General features: G+C 40.9%; 2 protein-coding genes across 3 annotated transcripts in view; one reads left to right on the top strand and one right to left on the bottom strand.

The window, feature by feature from the left end:
- usta (uronyl 2-sulfotransferase a) overlaps positions 1–12,487 on the top strand; it is a 71,503-nt gene extending 59,016 nt beyond the window's left edge. For both annotated transcript variants that reach the window (XM_047818849.1, XM_027177147.2), the window contains 3 exons: positions 10,440–10,537; positions 10,761–10,918; positions 11,673–12,487. In XM_047818849.1, the coding sequence (XP_047674805.1) occupies positions 10,440–10,537; positions 10,761–10,918; positions 11,673–11,974 (558 nt within the window). In that variant the 3' untranslated portion in view covers positions 11,975–12,487. The remainder of the gene's footprint in view (positions 1–10,439; positions 10,538–10,760; positions 10,919–11,672) is intronic.
- Positions 12,488–21,846: 9,359 nt separating this feature from the next.
- slc22a16 (solute carrier family 22 member 16) overlaps positions 21,847–22,136 on the bottom strand; it is a 17,013-nt gene continuing 16,723 nt past the window's right edge. Inside the window, exon 9 of the mRNA XM_027177187.2 lies at positions 21,847–22,136. This exon is cut by the window's right edge and continues 983 nt beyond it. The gene's annotated coding sequence lies outside the window, so the exon portion shown is untranslated.

Below are 22,136 nucleotides of genomic sequence, written 5' to 3' on the forward strand. Positions count from 1 at the left end.
TTAACTACACAGGATGGTCTTGAATGGTGGTTATTTTAAAAAAAAGTGTAATAGAGTAATTATTATTATAGTAATTATACAATGTATAGTCATTTTAGTCACTATGATAATTGTAGTGTAAAAGTCACTTTAATTCAAGTAATTAAAAAAGTTTTTTTTTTTACTCTAGATTAGTGATGTGTGGGGTGTCTCATAACCCACGGGTCCTGCGGGTGACCCACCGGTCGGGTTGGGGCGGGTAAAGAAATTGTCACTTTGCTGCGGGGCGGGCTGGGGTGGGCCAATAATTTTATAAAAGCGGGACCCACGGGTTGGAAAAAACCCCGACTCACGCATCACTGGTCTGTACTAGTGATGCGCAGGTCGTCTCATAAACCTCAGGTACCGCGGGTGACCCGTGGGTTGGGTTAGGGGGGTAAAGAAGTTTTTTTTGCTGCGGGGAGGGCCAATAATTTCAGAAAAGTGGCATCACTACTCTAGATTACATTAAGTATAATATTTAAATTACAATACAGTGTAGACTTTATATCAAAATTATGAGATGCTTTCTACCTTTATTAGCCATGTGTAGATTTTCAAAATAAAGTCACTTCACATTGTGTCAGAAATTCAATTCAACTCAATTCAATTTATTTGACTTGTGCTTTTAACAAGTGGCGTTGTTTTAATGCAGCTAGACAGAAGCAAGATAAAAAAGCTGCTATTTTTGCTGTGACAAATAATGTCAGTGTAAATAATGTCCTTTCTGAATAACGAGCAAGCACATGGGATGAGAGTTCAGTAGTTGCGGGTTCAATGACCTTTTTTTTTCAAGCATTCCTGAGATTTGTACTCAACACTTAAGTCATTAGCACTGAACTTTCACTGCTGAAATGTATGTGATGGTTGAGTTGAGGGATCAGAAGTTGATGGTTTACTAGGTGATGGTTCAGTTGATTGTTCAGTTGAAGGTTCAGTAGTTGAGGGTTCAGCAGTTGAGGGTTCAGCAGTTGAGGATTCAATGACCCAATGAAAGTTTTCAGGCATTCCTGAGATTTGAACTCATAACCTTGATGATGTCATTAGCACTTCACTTCTGTATTGTCTCTGACCTTCAACTTTGTTCATTTTTAAACATATATTTAATATGAATTAAAAATCGATCTTTTTTGCTCATTTTGTTTGTTTAGCAGACCCGACCCTGATCCAGATGCGAACCCATGAAAGTATCTCAGGGGACCAGATTTAGTATGTAAACAACAGATAAACCTATGAAAAAAAGATCTCTTGTTCCCCGACTTCTGTGGCAGAACCTTGAAAGATCTGTGTAGATTTTTGTAGAACTTTCAGGTCTCATGAGCAGACAGATGACAAAAAAAATCAATGTGGAAAACAGAATGTTTACAGATGAATAGACAGAAGTATGCACTTTATCTTCCCTGCCTCGACTTCAAAGCCGACGTCTCATCTGTTCAGAGTCTGTTCTCTTTGCTAATTGTTCTTCCAATTAAAAACAAAATCCCCGACACATTTCTGAAGGTTTTGAGTATCTGAATGTGAAGAACAGATGATTACATTTACGGCATTTAGCAGACAACCTTATCCAGAGTGACTTACAAGCGAGGGTTATGGGCCTTGCTCAGGGCAGCTTGGTGGATCTGGGGTTCAAACCCATGACCTTCCGATCAGTAGCCCAACACCTTAACCACTGAGCTACCATACCACATCCACATGTTTAGAAGTGTGGTCTATAGAAGCACGGCTCATCCTTCTGACGAGCCCGACAAGCTTTTCTTAATGACGTTCAGAATGTTGTGTAAATTGCGCCAAAGGTTTTCATGGCTTTAGGCCTAACTTTTTCTTCTTAGTGACACGTTTAAACAACTCTACTTTTGTAGCATGCATGTTCACAGCATCGATAACAAGGACACAATAACAGGCTGGAAATAATCTCCAAATTTATCATCATTACAGTAGAATATCGTTTGAACAGCAGCAATAACAGTTCAAGAACTTCTTGAACTGTATTAAGTAAAAACCACAAAGTCAGAAATGATTCAAATCTTTAAAAATCACATGTACTGTATGTATGAATCTTATTACTCACTGACGAGAAGTGTAGGAAATAATGTTGAGTATCTCTCTGCTATGGCACGCGTCAAGATTTGGCGTATATTAGACAGCGATCGAACAGTCGGCTCTCAAAGTTGCAGGAAAAATGGGCAAGCGTACAGTATGACGATGGATGGATGGATGGATGGCTAACCCTGCCATACCTGAGAGATGTACATGTGATCTAATGGCCAGTGGGACAAAAGATTTCCTCAGTTTTGTGGTGGGTGTTGTCCAGAATGGATAGCAGTCTGTCAAGTGTCCTTCTCTCTGTTACCATCACCAGTGAGTCTAGCTCTGTTCCAACCACTGAGCCTGCCCTCCTCACCGGTCTGGTGACTTTGACCAGGACCAGGATGGTTAGATGACCGGTTCAGAGCATCTTCAAAAGGTCTTGTGAGGTGTTCTCGGTCCTCCGAAGATCTACTGTAGTGAACGCTGATTCAGATAGAAAGGAGCTTCATGCTTCTGGGTATGAGGCTGTGTAGCTGCAGAGTGTTCAGGGTGACCATGCTGACTCCTGGACACCAGTATATTTGACGATTTCTTTCTTTCTTTCTTTCTTTCTTTCTTTCTTTCTTTCTTTCTTTCTTTGAAATAATCTCCAAATTTATCATCATTACAGTAGAATATTGCTTGAAAAGCAGCAATAATAGCTCAAGAACTTCTTGAACAGTATTAAGTAAAAACCACAAAGTCAGATTGATTGATTATTTCCAAACAAAAGAAAAAAAAAGGACTTGACCATCGAGCAATAAATGAAGGAGACCGGGATGCACTATTGGAAGGAAGCAAGCCAGTTGAGGCAGTGTGATGCTCTCTCTGGGCAAGGTTCTGATGGGAAACCTTGGGTCCTTGAGGAACACTGGGTATCGGATAAGTGCCATCGCTTGGGTCATTTTACGGTGCCATTATTATAATCCGGATTAAGAAAATGCCTCAATTCTGAATTTTAAACCAGTGCTCACTGCATCAAGCCAGCTTTGGTAACTTTTCATGAATTGTTTGCTTGGCTTGGCTTGGCTCTACTATTATGGATGATGGATGTTATTTATTGCCAGTAGGGGTCTTAAACTTCTGAACAAACCTCAAAGTACACAGAGAAGAACGGAGCATCATGTGAAGCTCACACAAGCAATAATGGCCACACAAATTGCTGTTTAAACACCACTACAGTGTGGAGCAAATGGTCAATTACAGAGCTCTTATAAAGCACAGGACCAAATGAAGTTAATTAAGTCGTTGACGTTTAAGACTCATGCGTTAGGTGACGTGGAGGTCATTAATGAAGCTAAGAATCATACTGCACTGTGGAATATACATTATACATAGCAAACAGAAAGAACTCAAATTGAACTTATATTTTAGGTATAATATAATTATACATTATTAGTTAGATTTTTTTGATGCATTAAAGAAGAAATTTTTCTTTCTTCCTTTTTTTTCTTTATTTTACTTACTTCAGGAACATCGATCATTTCATTACATTCTAAATGAAATCAAAATATTTAAGGAGTCAAATATATTAAATGGAGATAAATATATTTAAAAAAAACAATTTTAATTCAGTACATTTTGATTCAGAAATATTTATATTTATATAATATTTATATTTATATATTTATATATTTTTTGGTCGCTATCACATAACTATTTCTATTTGACACCAAAAACATGAAAAAAAAAGTAGGCGTTTAACAAAAAAAATTTGAACTTCACAATTTTGTGCAATTTATTTATTTATTATTATTTTTTTTTTTACTTTTTGGGTTTATTCCGTCTCAGCTGAAGCAAAAGGAATCATTTATCACCCTTTTAGTAAAGCTGTATGTAAATGCTTGTGCATTCAGTATGTTATATCAGTGGAAACATCTCATTCACCCACCCAGGGGTCATGAAGGAAAAACAAATCCATCATTTGTTTTACTTTTTTTTTTTCTTCTTTGAATTCTCTGCTAATTTTCTTCTTAGTGTAGTCATGGTCAGGGAGGCTGATAGCTATCACATGCTTTTCTGTTGCAACTCTCATTACCTCACATTGAACTTTCCTTTTTAACCACAGGAGATAACTCTTAAATCTTATACTTGGATTAAACACTTTTTTCACTTTTTAGTTTCAGGCTAGAAGTGAAAGAGAACTGCGTGGTTTTTTTTAACCTCTGTGCTTTTCTCACTGCTGAACGAGCATTTTTTTATTCAAAAGACTTTATCTGTTGCACTTCTGGTCATACAAATGGAGGGTTTTTTTAGTGCAAGTGGTCACTTTCTGTAAAGCTTCAACATCTGTTACATGACCTTAATTGTGAAGGGTAAAAAAACGAATAAAGATCAACATGTATACATTTCATTTCGCAGACTCGAGTTAATAGTGAGAGAATTCAAAGGCACGGGGTTGAGGGTTCGGTAGATAAGGGTTTAGTATTGAGGGCTCGGTGCTTGTGATTTCAGTAGGTGATGGTTCAGTTAAGGGATCAGAAGTTGAGGGTTCATTTGTTGAGAGTTTAGATGAGGGTACAGTACGTGATGGTTCAGTTCAGGGTTTAGTATTTGAGGGATTAGAAGTTGAGGGTTCAGGAGGTGATGGTTCAGCTGAGGGCCTAGTAGTTGAGGGTTTAGTAGGTGGTGGTTCAGCAGAGGATTAAGTAGTTGATGGTTCAGTAGGTGATGGTTTGGTTGAGGGTTTAGTAATTAAGGGTTTAGTAGTTGAGGGTTCATTTGAGGGTTCAGTAGGTGATGGTTTGCTTAAGGGTTCAGAAGTTGAGGGTTCATTTGTTGAGGGTTTAGATGAGGGTACAGTACGTGATGGTTCAGTTCAGGGTTTAGTATTTGAGGGATTAGAAGTTGAGGGTTCAGTAGGTGATGGTTCAGCTGAGGGCCTAGTAGTTGAGGGTTTAGTAGGTGGTGGTTCAGCAGAGGATTAAGTAGTTGATGGTTCAGTAGGTGATGGTTTGGTTGAGGGTTTAGTAGTTGAGGGTTCATTTGAGGGTTCAGTAGGTGATGGTTCAGGTGCGGGTTTAGTAGTTGATGGTTCAGTAGGTGATGGTTCAGGTGCGGGATTAGTAATTAAGGGTCTAGTAGTTGATGGTTCATTTGTTGAGAGTTCAGTAGGTGAAGTGAAGTGACGTGACATACGGCTAAGTACGGTGACCCATACTCAGAATTTGTTCTCTGCATTTAACCCATCCAAAGTGCACACACACAGCAGTGAACACACACAGCAGTGAACACACACAGCAGTGAACACACACAGCAGTGAACACACACACACCGAGCCATTTATGCTGCAGCTATGTTGGGGGGGATTCGGTGCCTTGCTCAAGGGCACCTCAGTCGTGGCCGGCCCGAGACTCGAACCCACAACCTTCAGGTTACAAGTCAGACTCTCTAACCATTAGGCCACGACTGTTAGGTGATGATTCAGTTGAGGGATTAGTAGTTGATGGTTCAAAGAAGATTTTCAGGCATTCCTGGGATTTGAACTCGCATCCTTTCATTAGCACTGAACTTTCACTCCTGAAATGTCTCTGACCTTCACAGTTTGTTTTTATATCCCTTCCTTTCTCACATTTTTAACTGCTCAACCTTGTGTAAAGTGCAGCTAAATGGTGTGGAATTTTATAGCATTCTGTACTACAGCACAACTGTCTGCTGTGTGTGTGTGTGTGTGTGTGTGTGTGTGTGTGTGTGTGTGTGTGTGTGAGTGTGAGTGTGAGTGTGAGTGTGAGTGTGTGTGCGCACGCTCCCTTTTGCTTTGCCGGCACATGAGTAGTTTTGCACATTGCATGAAACCGCAGCGTGCCTGAGTGCCAAACCAGAGGCAATGACAGAAGGCTTATAGGCACTTACAGATAGAGCACTCGCAGGTCATTCCTGAGCCAACGCCATTATCCCTGTAACATGTTTATAACAATGGACTTCAGGATAGAGTTCATGGGTCTTTAGGACAGATAACCTGGCATTATAAAACCACATACAAAGTGAAAGGATCATAACAACTCACATAAAGACATGAGGGATTTCTCCTTCTCTTCCCATCTTAGCTTAAGATGATATCATATGATAACATTAACAAGCATCTGCTCTACAACACATAGAGTAGGTTCTGAATGGCAGTTATCCAGGTCCTCCTGGGTCTCATCATTTTTTCAATCATAGAAATGATCATATAATCAAGTAAACTCCAGAAGATCTTGTAATCTTTCCGAATCACAGCAGATTGTTTTACAGATCCGGGTCGAGGCGCGTCATGTGACATCATCACAACATGCGTTTAGCTAAAGCCTTCACTCTTTCACGGATGTGTAGAAAGTCATTGTACAGCTGTGGCCGAAGGTTTTGTGAATGACACAAACATATAAAAAAAAAAGGCTTCTGTGTTTTTAAATCTTTTTGTCAGATGTTACTGTGGTATACTGAAGTATAATTACGAGCATTTCATAAGCATCAGAGGCTTTTATTGACAATAATATTATGCGTGTCATTATGTGTAATGCTGACCCTTCTTTTTCAACACCTCTTCACTATGCCCTTGCATAATGTCAATCAACTTCTGATCCTCCTACTGACTGATGGCAGCCCGTCTTTGCATAATCAGTGCTTGGAGTTTGTCAGAATTTGTGGGTTTTTCTTTGTTCACATGTTTCTTGAGGATTAACCTCAAGTTCTCAATGGGATACATTTCTGGCAAGTTTCCTAGCCATGGACCCAAAATTTCTCCAAAAGGTTCTCCATCATGCTGGAAAAGGCATTGTTCTTCACCGAACTGCTCTCAGAAGGTTGGGGGGAGTTCATTCATTTCCTACCGCTTATCCGAACTTCTCGGGTCACGGGGAGCCTGTGCCTATCTCAGGCGTCATCGGGCATCAAGGCAGGATACACCCTGGACGGAGTGCCAACCCATCGCAGGGCACACACACACACTCTCATTCACTCACACACCACGGACAATTTTCCCAGAGATGCCAATCAACGTACCATGCATGTCTTTGGACCGGGGGAGGAAACCGGAGTACCCGGAGGAAACCCCCGAGGCACGGGGAGAACATGCAAACTCCACACACACAGGGCGGAGGCGGGAATCAAACCCCCAAACACTGGAGGTGTGAAGCGAATGTGCTAACCACTAAGCCACCGTGCCCCCGTTGGGGGAAGTTGCTCTGATGAATGGTTAATTTAGTTGCAATCTTACTAGAAGCAATATCTTTGCCTGTGAATCCCTTTATTGGCAAAGCAATGATGACGGCACATGTTTCCTTGCAGGTAACATAACCCAGGCAACTATTATGGCGGAATCTGGTGGGGCAGCTGGCCGAGGGGGTATTTTTATCAATGAATTATCTCAATGAGTAATACTATGGTAATACAAATGTGTTTAAGGTTTAGCTCCGTTTCACGCGGAAGACGTTCAGTTCTCTCCAGCGCTGGAAAGCTGATCCTATGTTAACAAGTCCTACTTCTTGCCTTATCGTAAGCATTTTTTCGCTTTTCGTTTTTAACCGCCATGTCAATGTTTCAATCGCTTACTGCTAATGTCACACATGCACACTAAACACTCTCTCAGTTTTCTGAAGCATTTTTCAGACAACGTGCACCCCACCATTAATCAGTCAGCATGGTCTCCAGCCTTTTCCTCGTCAACACTCCCAGCTGTGTTAATGAGAGGATCACTGACACGATGTCAGCTGGTCCTTTTGTGGCAGGGCTGAAATGCAAATGTTTTTTGTTTTTTTTGGGATTAAGTTCATTTTCATGGCAAATAAATTGCAATTGCAGCCAGATTAGTGGCTAGTCTAAGTCCTGCGGTGACTAAATGAAACCGTAGCTTCTGACTAATCAGAATTAAGTGCTGTGTTGCTCTTTAAAGCCATTTTAATGACTGAGGGATTTATTATAGCTGAGCATAAATAAGGACAAGTGGAATGTTTGACACACACCAGAAGCTGGACATTTTACACGTCTTGAGTATCAGGATTTTGTCCACATGCACTCTAGGTATAGAGACGGTGTGAAAAGAACTTTTCAACTACACAGCCTACAAACACGGCTGCTACAGACTACAAAACCCAGCAAACGATGCTGAGACATCACACACACACACACACACACACACACACAAGGCTCCCAGTTACAGACCTGCAGTGTGTAAGGACTCTGAGTTCACCTTGCTCATTCTCCCCGTGTTGGATTTCACCAAGCCATTGATTACTGTAGTTCTTATTTTTATTTTGGATGATTGTCGGTCTCTCGATTTACAAGTTTGTTCTGCCTCGTCGACTCTGTCTGCTCAATCCAAGACCCACGCCTGTGTTTTGACTTTAATCGTGTCTGACATTTCGGATTTCTCTTCCATTGACCTTATTAAACGGGTTTAACTTCATCTGCGTCAGCCTCCACCCTGGGAAATCACTAATTTAACAATCCGAACCTTATTTAAAAAACACTAGAAGCTGGTAAACAGATGATTTGTACATTAACGTGAAACACAGGTAAGAGATTAATTTCAGATTTTTTTCAGACCGGAGACTTGAGTGACGAGGTAGGAACAGGCACGAAGTCTGCTAAACATGACGGGAAAATGGACAGGAGACAGCTTTTGTTATAAACCTTTATAAAGGTTTAAAAGTTAATATGTAGGTTTTAAAGATGCCCTATGCACATGTAGCCACATCTTTAATGTACTTAATAAGGCTCTGGGATACTGCTTAGATAGTCAGGGTTTAAGCTTCAGCACTGCCAATCTTGAGCAAGGCTGCTTCTTTGTTAAGTTCAATTCATTCATTCATTTTCTAACGCTTATCTGACCTTCTCGGGTCACAGGGAGCCTGTGCCTATCTCAGGCAGGATACACCCTGGACGGAGTGCCAACCAATCACAGGGCACACACACACACTCTCATTCACTCACACACTCACACACTACAGACAATTTTCCAGAGATGCCAATCAACCTACCATGCATGTCTTTGGACCGGGGGAGGAAACCGGAGTACCCGGAGGAAACCCCCGAGGCACGGGGAGAACATGCAAACTCCACACACACAAGGCGGAGACGGGAATCGAACCCCCAACCCTGGAGGTGTGAAGCGAACGTGCTAACCACTAAGCCACCGTTCTATTCAATTCAGTTCAATTTATTTGTGTTGCACTTGTAACAGTTGGCATTGTCTTAAAGCAGCTTTATATAAGTATGGAAACAATGGAAAGTGGAAATGTTTAAAGTTTAAATTGACTGTGGTGAGAAAAAAAGTCCCTGAAATGATATGAGGAAGAAACCTTGAGAGGAACCAGACTCAGAAGTGAACCTCATCCTCATTTGGGTGACACTGGACAGGAAATAATGTCAATGTAAATAATGTCCTTTTCTATAACAGTTTATAGTCGAGTGGAATTGTGTCACCAAGAGCTCCTGAGGAACTAACAGGTCAGCATGATTACTGAGTTCACCACAAACATAACACAGACCCAAATAATAAATCATGATACTCAGACTTCTACAGAATTTAAAAACAGATAAACCCAGTGAAAGTCAGTGGGAAAGTTTTCGCCCAGCTACTGAGTACGACGAGAATCTAATCTGTTAAGGCACATCATCCTGCTATCTATCTGCCTGTATAAGGTGCAGTCATGGCTCAAGCGGTTAAGGCTCTGGTTTAATGCTTGGAGGATTGGGGTTCAAGTCCCAAGCTGCCACCGTTGGGCCCTTCAGTAAGGCCCTTAAAAAAAAGTAGATCTGCTATTTCCAAGTACAGATATTTCTGAATTATGCATGTGTGGTAAACTAGTCATCTTCTGAAGAGTCGGTGTGCATGTGTTAGGAAGAAAGCTTTGTTAAGTATCCCCGTACTCATTAACCCCTTAGTGGCCATGTTTCCCTCACAGTGATCTCCTGAAGATCTAATGGTGATGTATTGAATCTGTGGCCTTCAGCTATTGGTTTTTACTTCATATAAGTGAGAGGGAGTTTCACTCGTCCAGAAAGTCATTACATTTTGTTTTGTTTGTGCTGATGAAAGATAAGAGCCAGAAGAGTTATGAACAACTTCCTCTGAATTCCTAGAGGAGTGCGTGTGAGAGTGTGTGAGAGAATGGCGCCCCCTTCTGACCACACACAATCACTACTTCTATCTTCTCTATCTGTCTGTCTGTCTGTCTGACCGTCCCTCTATCTATCTATCTATCTATCTATCTATCTATCTATCTATCTATCTATCTATCTATCTATCTATCTATCTATCATATTACTTTTCTCATCTTCTTAGCTAACAATCAGTCTCAAGTTTGGGGTCTCAAACGTCTCAGCTGTGCGTCCAGTCGTCTCACTCTCTCTCTCTCACGTCCGTCTCTCCGCAGGACATTAACGTGTGTATCCTGGAGAACTTTCCCGAGTGCTCAAATCCACGCCTTTTCTACATTGTGCCGTATTTCTGTGGTCAGCATCCTCAGTGCAGGTGAAGCTCTCCATACACACGGCTTACACACACACACACGCACACACACACACACTCATACACACATACGCGTGTATGTTTTCACTAATAACAATGTGTCAGAACTGGTTTTAATGAACGTAAAGATGGAGGATCACTAATATAAAATTCTTCTTCTGATCTGATTTAGTTTGAAGATATTTAATGTGGACTGTGTGTGTGTATGTGTGTGTGTGTGAGACAGAGAGCCAGGCGTGTGGGCGTTAGAGAGAGCCAAACAGAACGTCATGGAGAACTTTCTCCTGGTGGGAATTTTGGAGGAGCTGGAGGATGTGCTGCTCCTGCTTGAGCGACTGCTACCTCACTACTTCAGCGATGTGCTGACCGTCTACCACAGCCCAGGTACACACCAAGAAAGCACCTTCTATCAAGATTAGAATAATAACAAAAAAGAAATCCTGCGGTTATCTAGTGCCCCTTTACCGATATCTAATCATTGTATCAGGAGGCAGCAGCTCGGTTTAGAAAAGCAAACAGGCGTGAGTCATGAAGATCCAGTACCTGGTGTCATGTGATCTCAGTGTCTTTCAGACAGAACGGTTTAGAAGCTGATCTGCTCAAATGATCACAGATAACCGTCTCTGGAAAAGTTGAAGGGGAAAAGCAACAAGAACAAGAATGTGTCAATTGGCTCATCTCCCATTTTTTTATCCGAGGAGAAGACGACTGTCCTGAAGACGATAAATTCCGTAGCTCCTACGCCAAATATGCGAGCGCTATCAGGACTGTTACACAATGTAATGTGATATAATATCTTCTCAGTAAAAATCTTAATAATTGCTAATGGACGTTGTGGCAGCACAGTATCTCACGGGATTAATACCGTTTCACTCGAGCTGATTCATACTAATTCATCTATACTCCTCTTTCTGGGAAACTCCACCTTTTATGTAATTTCTGAATACTGGGTATTTACTGATATGCATACTGTAGGTTGAGTATTAAAGCCTCTCTACGTTTGTGTAAGTAAACCTAAGCAGGAGTCCTGGGATAAACACGGGAGACAGTTCTTATGACTACAGAAGCAGGTTTTATGTTCTACAGAAGCACTGTACTGTACGTTCTTCATCTGTTGTATGTCGTGTGCCTCCAACAGCTTTTTGGAAGGTGGGTAATCTGACAGGGACAGTAAAGAAGCACATGCCAACGCTGGAGGCCTTGCAGGTTCTGTACCGCCGCATGAGGTACGAGTACGACTTTTACAACTTCGTGCGTGACCAGTTCCACCTGGTCAAGAAGAAGATCGGCCTCAAGTCGACACATACGAGCTCGTCACAAGAACGCGACTTTCTGCGGGACCTCGCTCTACGAACTAACGATCCACTGGACGAGGACGATGAAGACGAGGACGACGATACCGCTCTGGAAGACGCCAACAACTGGTTGGTGCAGCCTTGAATGTCGCCACGGAGATTTGATATCTCCCAGGATTCAAGTGGCGAGAGTATTCCCAAGAGCACTTTGCGTGTGTGTGCGTGCGTGCGTGTGTGTGTGTGTGTGTGTGTGTGTGTGTGTGTGTGTGTGTGTACACATCTTCAAGTGATACCCGTATTTTTAACGGGGGTGTTAAAAATCCACCAGGACAGCTACAGTGCATAGATGGGCCTAATTTAATATATTCAAAAATACAAGACAAAAGACAATGTACAAATGAATTTATCTTTTGTCAATTTTTTTTTTTATTAAGAATGCTTTTTTTTTTGCTTTGTTTAAAAAAATGGATTTCTGAAAAACAGAGTTTGGTCGTTTGTTTACGTGAGGTTTTAGAGTTTAAGCTTCGAGAGGAGTGTAAATGGAAGAACATCTAACAGTCTTTATTATGGTGTAGGAAATGAGCACGCAGATCTGATTTATGGCACATGATCATACAATTTACACTGCACATACAACAATAATACAATCATATATGGACATACTTGTTGGGAAACCTTTTACTTCTATTATATTTATTCAAGTGTGTGTGTGTGTGTGTGTGTGTGTACTATTTAAAACTCAATAATTATTCATTCATTCATTTTCTACCGCTTATCCGAACTACCTCGGGTCACGGGGAGGCTGTGCCTCAGGTGTCATCGGGCATCGAGGCAGGATACACCCTGGACGGAGTGCCAACCCATCACAGGGCACACACACACTCTCATTCACTCATGCAATCACACACTATGGACAATTTTCCAGAGATGCCAATCAACCTACCATGCATGTCTTTGGACCGGGGGAGGAAACCGTGGGTACCCGGAGGAAACCCCAGAGGCACGGGGAGAACATGCAAACTCCACACACACAAGGCGGAGGCAGGAATCGAACCCTGACCCTGGAGGTGTGAGGCGAACGTGTTAACCACTAATCCACATAATCGGTTAAATCTAAACAGGAACATCCCTGTTTTTTTTTATTAAAAATTTCTGATATTGCCACAAAGAGATGTTTTAGAAAAAGCCCCAAACCCTAAATTCAATAATATTTCTATTAGGTATCCATGTAATATCAAATATTATGCACCAGGACTTTTAAAGTATCAGTAAACAGAAATGGCACCAAGTCAGACCACGAATAACGAATGACATCATGTATCATGTAATGTTTTGGAAAATATTTATCATCAGGAATAGAAAACACATGAGGAATAGAAAACAGGGGGATGGACAATCCCTCTAGGTCATATTTATTGCTGTGGAATATCTGTAAAACAAGTTACATTACAACAGAGCCACCAAGAGCATTCATTTAAAAAACAACAACAACGACTTGTCTTTATTGCCGAGAATCCGGGTAAGATTCTAACGATCTAATATTTGCAGCATTTACTCTCAGAGTAAGTTACTCTCTACTCTTATAGTCAATGAATCAAGTCCGTCGGACCAATCAGAGCTCAGCGTTCGGCAGGGCAGTAGTGAGATGACTTTTATTCTACAGAAGCCTGATTAGATGTTGTTTAGGTGGGATAAGGTGGGAGTTTTTACAAATTGGGTAATATTAATGTTCTGGTAATGAATGATTTATATGTAGATTTTTAGTTTCATGGGTAACAAGATCGTGGTGATATTATCGAAGCTGTGCAGCTGGATGTTTTCTTATAAGCTTGTAACAATCTCTTTAAGTCCATTTAAATTGACTATGTGGCTGTAAAGTCTCTCTGCTGATCCCAGAACAGAGAAGGCGGGGTCTGTGAGCACATACGGAAATGTGGGTGTGTCCTGTAACCTGACTGGATCTCTGCAAATGTTAGATAGATAGATAGATAGATAGATAGATAGATAGATAGATAGATAGATAGATAGATAGATAGATAGATAGATAGATAGATAGATAGATAGATAGATAGATAGATAGATAGATAGATGGGTGGATGGGAGAGATGGATGGATAGGGTGGGAATGTGGGAGCCTACTGGTTTAGATTTTGGACTACTGATTGGAAGGTCACTGCTGGGCATCTGAGCAAGGCCCTTAACCTTCAAGTGCTCAGCTTATAAAGGAGATAAATGTAAGTCGCTCTGGATAAAGGGGTCTGCCGAATGCTGTAAATGTAAACTAACAGGATGTTCCAGAAAACTATGTAATGTTTCTTTTCTACATTAAAGACACGCTTAAAGATGTATGTTTGATATCCAGCTTGTCACCTTGTCGACCTTCCCTCATGATACAGGATAGAGTGTGCAGCTGGAACTTCGAGCTCGTTTTTCTACAATAGTTTTAATATTTTTGTCAGTACTTTCGTTAAGATGCCTAAGATTATCATTTACATTTACAGCATTTGGCAGACACGTTGTCCAGAGTGAATAAATTTTTTATTTCAATTTTATACAACGGGGCACGATGGCTTAGTGGTTAGCAGGTTCGCCTCACACCTCCAGGGTTTGGGGTTCGATTCCTGCCTCCGCCTTGTGTGTGTGGAGTTTGCATGTTTTCCCCGCGCCTCGGGGGTTTCCTCCGGGTACTCCGGTTTCCTCCCCCGGTCCAAAAACATGCATGGTAGGTTGATTGGCATCTCTGGAAAATTGTCCATAGTGTGTGCATGAATGAGAGTGTGTGTGTGCCCTGCGATGGGTTGGCACTCCGTCCAGGGTGTATCCTGCCTCAATGCCCAATGACGCCTGAGATAAGCACAGGCTCCCCGTGACCCGAGGTAGTTCGGATAAGCGGTAGAAAATGATTGAATTTTATACAACTGAGCAATTTAAGGTTAAGGGCCATGCTCAGATGCCTCACATTCACATTTTCCCATTTTGGGAACAAAATGATTTGGCTTGAGGCTGAAACTGTTTGCAGAATGTGTTTTTGGAGTTAAATCTGTATTATTGTGTGGTATGGAGGTATACAAAAGGGATTATATTCTGAGATGTTTCTATTTTGAATAGAGTAAAAATGAGTGGAAGTAGAACACTGGAGGAATGGCCGATTTCTCCACACGCATACGGAAATCCAGATGAATGTCCTTGGAGATTAACATGATGAATTGTATCATCGTATTCATTCGCCAGACTATCTGCATGGCCCAAAACGCCTGTTCATGCATGTAATCAATCCGACATTGTCTCGCTTGTCTAATTTGTGTCTAATAACTTGTAACCCATGATTGCTTTGTTTCTGAGCAGATTTTTTTTCAGGCCAGAAAAAAGAATTGAATAGCATTTTCATTCATCTACAAGAGCTTTAATTTGATGTCGGGGTAAAAAGAAACGGGGTAACGTACAGTAGCTGTTCCACTTCATCCCAAAGATGATGTTGAGGTCAGGGCTCCGTGCAGGACAGTTCTTCCTGTCCAATATTAACACACCATAAGGCTTGCTGGAACAGGCTTGAGCGTCTTAGTTCCAGTTTAGGGAAATTGTAACACTATAGGTGTGATGATCAGGGGTGCACATACTTTGTCTGGATACTGTATATTTAGCTTAATTCACTTCAGTTACTAGAATTACTTAGTTTCCACACATAAAGTTATTAAGGTGCAAATTAGAAATGGGAAAATAGCTGCCATTATTAACGTGCGTGTCGATCACTAGGACACTAGCTTACTATGTCTTGTTATGATGCTATTATGCTAGCTAGTCTTTTCTAATGAGATTTCCAAGCGAACATCTGAGGGCGCCGGACTACAACGAAACGCTTTCTTCTTCACCGGTCACTTGAGGTAAGTTGTTTTGCAGGAGGAAGAAAAGAGCTCAATTTAAATGACGACTTTTATAGTAAAACTCTTAACTTTTATAGAGTGTAAATTGAATGATAGAAGACATTAAACTCAGTTACACAATCATCGTTTCCCTCATGCATCGAATTAACTCGAAGGAATGGAACAGCTTCCTGAGGAACCGTGCTCTATTTTAAGCCGTAGACTCGCTTAACAGAGTAACAGAGACGACTCTTGCGCTCACTTACATACAGTCACATACATAGACAGTGTTTTAAGAGTTAGTCCAATTATGGTCTGTGGTTTACTTTAGCAAGTTTAAATCATGTGTCTGTGATGGGAAATGTCCCGATTCGGGTAGCTATCCATCCTTCTCTGGATCATCTGTAGGTCATTATGTGGGAACTTACATGGAAGCAGGATTTTTTATTATTTTTATTTTTTTGGATGCAAGGTTAAGCCTTCATGTGGTCGTCTTTTCCCATTTGTATAAGGTTTAAAGAAGCAATATGTTCTTGTTCTCTGATCTTCGTAAACTGACAATTTTAAAAGTATGTAAAGTATGTTTTCTATTGTTAGCATGCAGCTCAAACAGTTTAAGACGTAAGATCTTAAAATCTGGCACACTATCAAAGCCAGTATCTGGTATAATATATAATTAGGCTTCCATCCATTTTGCTGTAGCTACACAACATCTTGAGCTTGACAATACACGACATTCACCCTAAGATAAATGCAGACTTAACTAGCATGCCAGATTGTCACTGTGTTCATAAAAATATGCTCCATATAGGAAGATATATTTGCGATCTCTGCAGTCACATTATATTATCAGAAAAAAACCTGGATTGTACCAAAAGATTTTTTCTTTGCGAGTCTTGATATATTCAGCAGTTCGTTAAAACACAAACCCGTCCTGACATTTACAGATCCACTGAAAAAGAAAAACAATATAACTACAAACAATTATTAATCAATAAATATCTTTATTGCAATAAATATAAACCTCCAGGCTGTGTAAGGGCTATTTGACCATGAAGTAGAGTGATGGGGTGCTGCGCCACATGACCTGGCCTCCACAGTCACCGGACCTGAACCCGATCGAGATGGTTTGGGGTGAGCTGGACAGCAGAGTGAAGGCAAAAGGGCCAACAAGTGCTAAGCATCTCTGGGAACTCCTTCGAGACTGTTGGAAGACCATTTCAGGTGACGACCTCTTGAAGCTCATCAAGAGAATGCCAAGAGTGTGCAAAGCAGTAATCAAAGCAGTAGGTGGCTACTTTGAAGAACCTAGAATATGACATATTTTCAGTTGTTTCACACTTTTTTGTTATGTACGTATATAATTCCACACGTGTTAATTCGTAGTTTCGATGCCTTTAGTGTGAATCTACAATTTTCATAGTCATGAAAATAAAGAAAACTCTTTGAATGAGAAGGTGTGTCCAAACTTTTGGTCTGTATTGTGTATATATATACATACATACAACGAACAGACAGGAAGTGCTAGTTGAAGTGTTTCATGAATAAGTAGGTCTACAACTGTCGTTTGAAAATAGTCAGTGACTCAGGTGTCCGGATCCCTAGGGGAAGTTCATTCCACCACCTCGGTGCCAGAACAGAAAAGAGTCTTGTAGTATATTTACCTCTTACCCTGAGTGGTGGGACCAGTCGAGCAGTGCTGGTAGATCTGAGGGTGTGAGGTGCAGTGCAAGGAGTGATGAGGGCTTTGAGGTAAGAGGAAGCTGGTCCATTTTTGGTTTTGTAGGGATCAGTGTTTTGAATATGATGCGTGCAGCTACCAGAAGCCAGTGGAGGGATCACATCAGCAGGGTGGTGTGTGAGAACTTAGGCAGGTTGAAAACAAGCCATGCAGCTGCATATTGGATCATTTGCAACTTGTTGTATGTTGCATAACTTAAAGTCTCTACATTTTTTTACAGAAATTCTTTCAGTTAATTATATGATTATTATGATAATGATATAATTGGTTAATTATAAGGACTTGTTCCTTTACTGTATTATTGATTGATTGGTCGGTTGATTAGTTGGTTGGTTGGTTGGTCACAATTCAGCCATGTACATATTCTAAAATTCTGACTTAAATGGCTTAAAATTTTAAAAACTTTAACTTTGGACACATACTTTGTTTTCCTAAGCATAGTTCCGAAACAGAGAAATATCCATGTACAGTACATTGTCCAGGATCCAGACACCCAACCTCTCTCTAAAACTGATTTAAAATTCATACAATCCACAAGTGGGACCATGTGGATTTCTAATCAGTGCCCAAGAGATGAACTGTGCAGATTTTTGTTAGTGTTTGTTTTTTTGGGTCTGAGATTTCTGAAAGTGCTGGCAGGAATCACTTCTCCTCTCTCTCTCACACAGAGAGAATAAATACCACAACGTGCTTGGCTTGTTTTGCACAAAACTGAGTACAAACCAGGAGAATTCACCCTACATTGGATGTCAGGCCATCCCAGAGCACTATGCATAAAAACTACACCTGTAGCATTTTTAAAAATGGAAAATGTCTCGAAACAGTTTTACAGAAATGTAAACATTCAGAATAAAAAAAATACGATCAGCAAGAAAGAGGTGAATATCGTGAGGAGTAACTCCCTGAGACGTTATGAGGAAGAAACCTTGAGAGGAACCAGACTCAAAAGGGAACCAAATCCTCATCTGGGTTACACTGATGAGTGTGATTATAAATGATGTCTTTTAGGACCCTGGATCTATGAGGCAGCAATGCTACCCGCGGAGCCATCGTATTGCCTTGGGCAAATGTTTGAGAAAAATAAGGGTTTGAAAATAAGAGTAAACATACCCACATTGTCATAAACTACTGAAAGCCTAAAATGATGCCTTCTTTAATAAAGCAGTTTAACACTATTCTTAAATTTTCCCTAACCAAATAATGGAATTCCTGGACTGCTATTGAATATGTGAAAACATTTTTTACTGAAATCATAATCCATATTCAACACAAAATCTGTCCCTGGTGGCTAGCCAATGCTGCAACGGTTATGTAAATGATGGCTAGTGCTACGTCAACACATTCTGGCCCAAAGCCCTGGTCTCTGCCCTGTCAACGAACCACAGTGCAGACTGAGTAGACTATCTGTTCACAAACAGATCAATTTCTGTTCTGCATGTTGATGTTCCAAATGAGCTGAACCACCTCCTTGAGAATTTTCAAATGCACTGGTATGGGCTTGCAAGGAAACAGCATATTTATTGTATGCTTGCAGTTGCTTTAGCACATAGGCAGCTCTTAGAGACTTCTCAGCCCACCTCAACAACATTTGGTTCCGTGACGCCGTGGTGGTTTGTGTAAATCACCACCATTATGTTGCTGGTCTGCTCTAGCATGAGTCGGACCTTCATATGCTGATATTACTAGTGGTTAAGATGTTGGGCTACCAATCGGAAGGTTGTGTGTTCGATCCCTACGTCCACCAAGCTGCCACTGATGGGCCCCTGAGCAAGGCCCTTAACCCTCAATTGCTCAGCTGTATTAAAAAAAATGAGATGAAAATGTAAGTTGCTCTAGATACAGGCATCTGCTTGGGAAACGCTTGGGATTATAAATTTTAGCCCAGACCAGTACTTCAGAGCACAGGTGCCTTCTCTTTTCAGGTCTGACAGGTGCAGCGCATTCAGCCAACATCCAATCTGCCAAGTCGTCTGAGGTGTAGCAATGATCAGGGGTGTACAGCCTTATCAAAAATAAATAAATAAATAAATAAATAAATGAATAAATAAATAAATAAATAAAACAAAGATTATATCTTTAATATTTAATCATAACCAAGTGAGCAAGAGAACACTTGTCATAAAATCCTGTGGATCTACCTCTTGACCCTTCGTAGACAAGGTTGGACACTTGATCTAGTTCAAGGCTGTTAGAATCCCACTGATATTGGTGTTCTGTCCTTAACATATACAACCCCGATTCCAAAAAATTTGGGACACTGTACAAATTGTGAATAAAAAAGGAATGCAATAATTTACAAATCTCATAAGCTTATGTTTTATTCACAATAGAATATAGGTAACAAATATAGGTATCAAATATAGGTATCAAATGTTGAAAGTGAGACATTTTGAAATGTCATGCCAAATATCGGCTCATTTTGGATTTCATGAGAGCTTCACATTCCAAAAAAGTTGGGACAGGTAGCAACAAGAGGCTGGAAAAGTTAAATGTACATATAAGGAACAGCTGGAGGAACAATTTGCAAATTGTTAGGTCAATTGGCAACATGCTTGGGTATAAAAACTGCTTCTCAGAGTGTCAGTGTGTCTCAGACGTCAAAATGGGCAGAGGATCACCAAGTCCCCCAATGCTGCGGCGAAAACTAGTGGAGCAATATCAGAAAGGAGTTTCTCAGAGAACAATTGCAAAGAGTTTGAAGTTATCATTATCTACAATGCATGATATCATCCAAAGATTCAGAGAATCTGGAACAATCTCTGTGCGTAAGGGTCAAGGCGGGAAAACCATACTGGATGCCCGTGATCTTCGGGCCCTTAGACGGCACTGCATCGCATACAGGAATGCTACTGTAATGGGAATCACAACATGGGCTCAGGAATATTTCCAGAAAACATTTTCGGTGAACACAATCAACGTGCCATTCGCCGTTGCCAGCTAAAGCTCTATAGGTCAAAAAAGAAGCCATATCCAAACATAATCCTCAACCGCAGCCGTTTTCTCTGGGCCAAGGCTCATTTAAAATGGACCGCGGTAAAGTGGAAAACTGTTCAGCGGTCAGACGAATCAAAATTTGAAGTTCTTTTTGGAAAACTGGGACGCCATGTCATCCGGACTAAAGAGGACAAGGACAACCCAGGTTGTTATCAGCGCCCAGTTCAGAAACCTGCGTCTCTGATGGTATGGGGTTGCATGAGTGCGTGTGGCATGGGCAGCTTACACATCTGCAAAGGCAACATCAATGCTGAAAGGTATATACAAGTTCTAGAACAACATATGCTCCCATCCAGATGTCGTCTCTTTCAGGGAAGACCTTGCATTTTCCAACATGACAATGCCAGACCAAATAGTGCATAGATTACAACATCATGGCTGCGTAGAAGAAGGATCCGGGTACTGAAATGGCCAGCCTGCAGTCAAGATCTTAAAGAAAAACATTTGGTGCATCATAAAGAGGAAGATGTGACAAAGAAGACCTAAGACAGTTGAGCAACTACCGTAGAAGCCTGTATTAGACAAGAATGGGACAACATTCCTATTCCTAAACTTGAGCAACTTGTCTCCTCAGTCCCCAGACGTTTGCAGACTGTTATAAATAGAAAACTTTTTTGAGATGTGTTGATGCCATGAAATTTTAAATCAAATGATACATTTTCCCAGTTGAAACATTTGATATGTCATCTATGTTGTATTCTGAATAAAATATTGAAATTTGAAACTTCCACATCACTGCATTCGGTTTTTATTCACAATTTGTACAGTGTCCCAACTTTTTTTTGGAATCAAAATAGGCTTGTGCTACAGAGATGGAAATTGTTCACATTACTAACCTCAATGTTGAAAAAACATATTAGCTGAGAAGCAACACCAACCGCTCATGATCAACGGGACCCCAGTGGAGAGAGTGGACAGTGTCCGGTACTTAGGTTTTCACATCTCGCAGGACCTGTTATGGTCCTGTCACATCAACACTGTGGTAAAGAAGGCTCGACAGCGTCTTTTCCACCTCAGATGCTTAAGGGATTTTAAACTGCCTTCTAAGGTGCTAAGGACCTTCTACACTTGCACCATTGACAGCATCCTGACGGGAAGCATCACAGCCTGGTTTGGGAACAGCACCTTGCAGGACAGACAAGCTCTCCAGAAGATGCTGCGGTCAGCCAGAAGTTCCATCCGCACTGAGCTCCCTGACCTGGAGTCTATCTAAAGCAAGCAGTGGTGGACCAAAAGCTAGGAAGCTCGTGACAGACCTCAGCCATCCCAACAATGGAATCTTTTCTCTGTTGCAGTCAGAAAGCATTTCCTGAGATAGAGAGATAGAGATACAGAGAGAATGAGGAGGAGCTTCTTCCCACAGGCCATCCGAGCCCTTAACCGACAGGATGCCTAGAATGTTTATCCATGTGACAAATAAAACTCGAATTCGAAAAATTTATTACATTCCCTCAATAAAGGACAAATCAAGTAATTACCACAATTCACTTCTTTCACTGTATCGAAGAAACACCTGGAAAAGCCAGCAGTACAAAAATAACATTTAACAAAATACCAATGAAATTTATCCTATAATTTTTCAAACAACGGATCTGGTATCCAAACAGAAGGATGTTTAAACTACAGTTTTATCCAAGCGTTTAAACACGTGAACCTTTGTCCATTCACAGACTCATTGGTCCATCTGCAGCATGAGCAAGGCACTCAGTTTTT

The sequence above is a fragment of the Tachysurus fulvidraco genome, chromosome 9 (assembly GCF_022655615.1).
Source record: "Tachysurus fulvidraco isolate hzauxx_2018 chromosome 9, HZAU_PFXX_2.0, whole genome shotgun sequence".
Taxonomy (NCBI): domain Eukaryota; kingdom Metazoa; phylum Chordata; class Actinopteri; order Siluriformes; family Bagridae; genus Tachysurus; species Tachysurus fulvidraco.